The sequence below is a fragment of the Microtus ochrogaster genome, chromosome 2 (genome assembly GCF_000317375.1).
Source record: "Microtus ochrogaster isolate Prairie Vole_2 chromosome 2, MicOch1.0, whole genome shotgun sequence".
Classification (NCBI taxonomy): Eukaryota; Metazoa; Chordata; class Mammalia; order Rodentia; family Cricetidae; genus Microtus; species Microtus ochrogaster.
Window position 1 is genome coordinate 5,019,084 of NC_022010.1, and position 7,011 is coordinate 5,026,094.

General features: G+C 50.3%; 1 protein-coding gene across 1 annotated transcript in view; it reads right to left on the reverse strand.

Annotated features, from left to right (window-relative positions):
* Positions 1-283: 283 nt before the first annotated feature.
* The window catches only part of Unc119b (unc-119 lipid binding chaperone B), an 11,973-nt gene continuing 5,245 nt past the window's right edge, over positions 284-7,011 (reverse strand). Inside the window, exons 3-5 of the mRNA XM_005344292.2 lie at positions 4,876-4,987; positions 4,576-4,748; positions 284-3,130 (exon numbers count right to left, since the gene is read on the reverse strand). Of these exons, the coding sequence (XP_005344349.1) occupies positions 3,018-3,130; positions 4,576-4,748; positions 4,876-4,987 (398 nt within the window). The 3' untranslated portion in view covers positions 284-3,017. The remainder of the gene's footprint in view (positions 3,131-4,575; positions 4,749-4,875; positions 4,988-7,011) is intronic.

The window sequence follows — 7,011 nt, forward strand, 5'->3', positions numbered from 1 at the left end:
CCCCCATCCTGATCCTCCATCCCCCATCCTGATCCTCCATCCCCCATCCTGATCCTCCAGCCCCCATCCTCCATCCCTCATCCTCCATCCTTTCATCCCATCAGGTAAATGTTCTGCTCAAAGTCCCTGAGTAAAACATCTAGCAGAAAAGTCTGGTGAAGTCTAATTCTCAATTAGAAAGGAGGGACACTAAAGACAACAAATGCAAGAGCTGAAGAAAGAAACTGGAAGCCACCACCGCTGTGGCCCTATCAGGAGGCAAGACAGAGCAGACATATTGTGAAAATCTTTATTACTGTCTCTTATGGTAAAATAACATCTTATACAAATAAAGTCACTTGGTTGTTCTGGAATGAGGATCTTGGGTGAAGGGGAAGGAGGACAGAGGTGTTTCTCACATTCTGTGAGAAATAGATTTACAGGGAAAACAGACTTTCACAACTTTGATGACATCACATCATCCTCTGTGAAACAAGGTGGGGGGCACCTCTCCCCACCCCACCCCCCTGTGGCTATGAAGCTCTGGACATGGAATGTGGACATTTTCAGAATCTGAGTCTATGGTCAGTCCCAGATGCTGTAACAGGAAATACCCAAGGCCTGGAGAAGCTTCAGCAAGTCTGTGCAAGACAGCTCGGAGCTAACTGGAGACAACAGTTGATCTCAGCCTCAGGCCATCTTTACTCCTATGCTTATGGTTTAGAACAAAATAAAAGCAAATCAAGGGCAGCTTAGCCCCAAGGCAGAGGACAGGGACGGAGAACAAGGCAGAACCAGGGTTCTGCCTGGTTGCTGCGGTGAGGTCCTCCTAGGAGCTGCCTTCTGCTCAGACTCCTGCTATTGACACGGCCTCCTCACACCGGAGTCCTGTTTCTCTTCTGCTGCATCCCAGGAACCACTATGGATAGTTGGATTCCTGAACAACGTGACTTCTGACTCAGCTTCTGCGCATTACTACGAAGTATAAATTCCAGTTCACATAGGTCACATACAAAAGGCAGAATTTAGAAATCATTGAAAACAGCAAGATACTTCCCTAAGAAGCCAGACACAGACCACTGGCCTTCAGCAGCAATGGAGGACCAGTTCATCCTGCCAACAACGACCAAGCCCTGGCCTCAGCATGGTCTTTAATGTGACCAGGACTAACTGGAAGGGGGATGCAGTCCTGTTCAAGCCAATGTGCCCGGCTCCTCCATCCTCTGGGGCCCTCCAAGCAAAAGCAAGAACTGCAGGCAAGAAACAGTGTGCCAGAATACAGGAACAGCCCAGGCTGGGCTCCACTGAGCAAACACCATGCAGCTCCAGGAAGCTCATCCTAGGTAAGTATTTATTTAAATACTGGAAACCAAATCTCTCCTCATCAGACTGTAACAGAGCCAGGAGGAACCTTGACAAGAGCATCAGAGGGGCCACCTAGGGAAAGGTACAGAGACTGCTCGTGTCTGCACGCGGGTAGGAGAGAAAGATGGACAGCAGCTCCCCTGCAGTGCATGGGCAGAGGCACTAAGGCACCTGGATCTGGAGGACTCCAGCTCTGAGATTCTAGAATGGTAGGAGGTGCCCGCCCAGAGGGCACCCGGGCTCTCCCGTCTCAGGGGGTGAACCCAGTGCAGCATGGAGGATAAACAGACTTCCTCATTCTGGAAACTTCCAGCATATGGCATGCTAGTTGCTGGCCAGATGTAGAGCACAGGACCAAAATCCAGGGCTACTAATGCTCACAGAGACACAAGGGCAAAGTGTGCCCTCTTCTCAGAGAGCACTCTGGGAGCCTGCTCTCATCACAGGTGATGTCATAGCTCAGGGACACTTCTGTACCTCTGCTTACTACTGACACTTCCGCTAACGCTATGGACCTGAGCCACAGCACAGTCCTAAAGCTCCAACCTGGGGAGCCAAAGAGGTGCAAGTCAGAAAGGATCTGAGGTCACCTTACGCCCATGACAAGGGCAGGAAGCTAAGGACACAGTGCTCTGGCAGGCAGCCTCAGCCTACGCTGCCCTTTCCAATACTCAGACACCCAGCAGCCTGAAGCAGGCATCAGAATTCGCACTACGTAAGACCATCTGCCAGATGGTTCCAGAACAACTTCAGCAGAAAGCCAGGCAGGAAAACACTCCTAAGCAGTAATGTTTCTCTAAAGCACCAGCCGGGCTGCAACTAAGCCTTTCCCACCGTGAGCCAGCTTAGTCTGGGAGCCAATCCATGTTAGCAGAGATCCACCCGTATCGCAGGTGCTAGAACACCAACACTGTGTAAGAACTCCCCAAAGAAGTCTGAGAACAAAGAGCCCAGAGCATGACCACCCTGCACTGAAATCAAGAGACATTACGTTCCGTGAACAAAACTGACGTGGTCTACTGCAGGAAAAGTCATGACCAGGGGGCAGAGCAGGCTCATGTGGCCGGCCTCCAGAGTAAGGAAAGGCAGGCACCACCATGGTCTCCCCCAGGACTGGCTGTGGGTCCCTCAAGTAGTATCCTCAAAACCTTGTCTTTCAGTCTGGCATCACCTCCAACCCAGTGCCTCAGCCTTGGTCTCTGCCCTCCCTCGCTATAAGTCTCTTCCAGTCAGCTTCAGACTGTGTAGGCTGAGGGCAGACTGCTTCAATGCAATACCGTAGCAGGAGGAAACAAGCTCTTTCAGCTGCCCACAGCACCCAGGAAGCTGCAGGTTGGCTCAGCCTAAGCCTTCTCACTAACACAACTGTGCCTGGATAGTCGGGCTTGTCAGGACAACCAGTGCATAGCGAAGACTACACAGAAATAAACACTTTTATCTGGATCCCAGGAACCTTATCCTAATCTTTTACTTCACTATAATACCTCTGCAAACTAGGGGGCAGGGGAAAACATACAAGAAACTGCTGGCCGGCACTTCCTTGGAGCACAAGCCACCACCCCAGTTGCAGCTTCCAGGACCAGGTTCAAAGGGTGTTGACAAGCAGTAGCTGCAATTCCCCCATATGCCTCGTGGTGGCAGCAAAGGACCTTCCCTGTCCACTCCTGTGGCGGTTACTGGCCTCCGTTATAGGCATAGTCAGCCTTGTTGTGCATTATCAACTTGTTGTCAACAAAGTAGAAGCTGTCCGAGCGCGTCTCATATGGGTTTTCAATCATCAGACGAACTGCAAGTCGGGGAAGGGAAGAAGAAGCAGAGAATGTGAATGTGTCCCGCAACTAGGTATAAAAAAACTCAGCATCCCTCCAAAATTGACAAACCAGCACTTTGGAAAGTTTGACTGTTCGGTGAAGATAATGAGGTAAACAAAAGAAACCAGGGAGACAAGAGGACTCCTGATGGAACCCAAGGTCCACTACAATACAGGATGCATCAACTCTTTAGCATCCCTAGCCTGAGTCTTCCTGCCAGTATCCCTTGGTGCTCTGGCCTGCTGCCCACCTCTAGACGGTCCAGTAGAAAGCCCTGGTCAGGCCTCTCTATACTGGCTTCTCTTGTTTGTGGAGACAGGATCACACTGTGCCGCTTATCTGGCCTTGAACTCAGAGATCTACCCTGCTTCTGTCACCTCAAGTGCTGGGGGTAAGGGGAGGCGTCACCATGCCCAAACTACTTTTTTTTTAATTTTTAAAAGTTATTTATTTTATGTGTATTGTTTTGGCTTCATATGTTTGTACCACATGGGTGCTATACTTTCAGAGGCCAGAAGAGAGCACCAGATGCCTGGAACTGGCATTAAAGAGACTAGTGAGCTGCTGCCTTGTAGGTACTGGGCCTCTGGAAGAGTAGCCAGTGCTCTTATTTATCTCTCAAGCCCTCCTACTTCTTCTGGGACCCTGAAAGTCAAAGGTATGCATCCAGAGGAATACTGGGGAGGCCGCTCTCTGGAGAGGGCTCTGATATTTATGAACCTGTGAGATCCAGACAGAGGCCTAGAACTAAAGACTCTGTCCGTCCGCTTGATTCTCACTTTGACCTCTTCCACAGGAGAAGGTAAATGCAATTATAGTCGCCTCTTGTCGGCTCTGATTTAACAGGTACTTGCTGTCTCCAGTGCCCCTGGAAAAGGCAGCACAGTCTAAAAGGTTCTCTGAGCTCATCCATGCCAAAGCAATTTGGCTTACATTCAGACTAGCCCCCAAACTCTTTGGTCTATTTGGCTTCACAGATTAATCTATCCTTGCAAGAATCTGCATATTCTAAGCCACTCAAGCCAGAGTGAGATGTTACAAAGCCCCGCCCATATCTCAGCAAACTCTTCTCTGGTAGTGTTGCTGTGCGAGTAGAGTGGCCACCCCAGAGTATGCGGTCTTTAAGGACGGAGACTTTGAGGAAAAAGGTCATACTGCATCAGCGCAGAAAGGCGCAGAGGAAGTGAGCAGGACACCGTGGGCCTGTGAGGAGAGTGGCAAGCGGCTGTCCTATCTACTCAGGGCCCGGGGGGCCTGAGTCCCACAGGAGCAGTCAGAGCAGGAAACACAAGAGTGAGGTTAGATGACACCAAGCCACCACTTTCCTCCCCTGCAAAGGAGGACACTGGACCAGATGGGTCTCAAGGCTCTCTCCTGGCAGACTCAGTCTCCAGCACTGAACAGAGTGAAAGATACATACTGACATCCTCAGAGAGCTGTGGGAACTCATAGATGTGTTCGCACGTGTTTCTACTGCTGGGGATGCAGAAGCCAAAATCAAAGTCAAAGTTTTTCAGCAAACGCTCCCGGAAGTAGTGCCGTTCAATCATCCGGAAGTTTGACACAGGTCTGTCCCCCACTGTAAACTCTACCCTGTAAAACAAATCGCTATTAGCCTGACTTCGCTTCCTCCTTCCTCTGAAGCCAACTCAAGCCCACTGAGCACATTCCTCCCCAGAACAAGCACAACGTTCTGCCCTCATAAAATAATAGCACTCACGTGGCACCAACTGTCCGGAGGCGGAGAAAGGCTGGTGTGAACTGATAGCGAACAAAACGCCCTACACTGATATCCACGTCGACACTCTCCTCCTCGGCATCCTGCTCTTGGTCTGAAAGAACACAGGGCCTTGCCTTAGCATCCACCATACACACGATACAACTGCACACCAGCTACCACAGCCCTTCTGCCGCACACCAACCGCACCAGGCCTCACAGGGGCCCTGCAGGGTGAAGCCACTTGTTTCTATTTCATGGACAAGGAAACGAGTCCAAAAGGCTGTTGTGCCTAATGTAGTTAACAAAGGTAGTGAGTTCTGAGTGCTCCACCTGCCGGAGCCTGTTCTTTTTTGAGGGGAAAGGAGGTTTCTAGACAGGGTTTCTCTGTGTAGCTTTGAAGCCTGTCCTGGAACTCACTTTGTAGACAGGCTGGCCTCGAACTCACAGAGATCCGCCTGCCTCTGCCTCCCAAATGCTAGGACTAAAGGTGTGCGCTACCACTGCCTGGCCGTGAGCCTGCTCTTAAACAATGCTACTTGTTTACATCATTGAGGAGTGGGTATATCCTGGGGTAAAACCAGAAATCCAGCTGGACACAGAGTCTCTGCTGCAACCCTATCATATTGACCAGGTCTTCTCTTACCACTACCCAGGAGAGTAAGGTCACAGAGGTTTAACAGGTCCCCATGTCCTTTCAAACAATACAAACACTTGTGAAAGGCAGGCACTGAAAGTAACTGTGATTCAATAGACACCAACCTACACCCTGTCTATTCTAGGCCACTCCAGGTCCAGTTTTCTGCCCGCCTAGAAAAGGGTGGAAGCAGACTGACCAGGAACAACATGTGGACTGGCATGGGGTCAAGCTTACCTCTGCTCTCGCCTACTGTTGAGTCCAGAGGAAAGATCTTAACTGTGGTCATATGAACACAGAGGGAATTTTCTACTGTCTGCGACCATGGGCTTCTTTAGCACCAAACGTCACTGCCTGTGACATCCCTGGAGCACTGGACCACTCTGATCTGGGGCTTACACCTAGAGGCTAATGATCTGGATCCACTGGTATGATTCCAGCTCTTCAGAACACGCCTTACAGGAGGGCACTACTCTGGCGTGGGTGTGTCTGGAGTCAAGCAGGTGCCTTAAAAGCAGAGCTGGGAAGGATGGAGACCAGACACCTTGCAGCACCTGCTGCAGGTTTTCGGAGGCTTCAGTACCCCAGTCAGGACTGGATTATGATGGCAGAAACACAAAGCAAGGCTGAGCCAGGGCTCAGTAATCAACCTAAGACTTTGTTAGAACAGTCTGTCTGTCTGTCTGTCTCAGTGCTGGAGACCTGAAGCTGGGGCCTTCCGCTGACCAAGTACTCTGCTCCTGACAGACAGCCCCAGCTCGGGAAAGTCTTCTTGATTTCTCTGAGATCCCAAGGCCTACCTTCCCAGAGCTGCAGGTTTATACTGAGTAGCAAATCAAATGAGAACTTTGCAAAATAAATTTCATTAGAGATCACAGTAGAGGTGTCAAGGAGATGTCTGCTCAGCCAGTATTTGGAGACCTGAGTTCCACCCCTGTGACCCACACGGTGGGAGGAATGAACCAGTTCTCTTAAATGTCCTCTGACCTATTTATTTCTGTCCACCACACACGCGCGCACACCATTCTCTCCCTCCCTCCCTCCCCCCCCCCCCCCTCTCTCTCTCTCACATACACACGCACGCACACACCATTCTCACACACACGGAAACAATAAAAACTAAGCCAGAACAGAAGCCTCTACTACAATCTCAGCACTGAGATGCGGAGGTTCAGAAGGACAGCTCAAGGCCGTCTTCACTTAAACAGTGAATTTGAGGCTAGCTCTAGCTACATGAGATTATGTCTCAAAACCAAACCAAACAATAAAAACAGAGCAAAAGTAAAAAAAGTGGTTCTTGCACCAAAGAGCATGGTCACTGGGTTCTTGGACTCATCTTTTGTTACCCATAGCCAGAGAGGAATGCTGTCTTGGAGTGTGTTGTATACTTAAGAATAATCTTTTATAAAGCCGGGCGGTGGTGGCACACGCCTTTAATCCCAGCACTCGGGAGGCAGAGGCAGGCGGATCTCTGTGAGTTCGAGGCCAGCCTGGTCTACAAG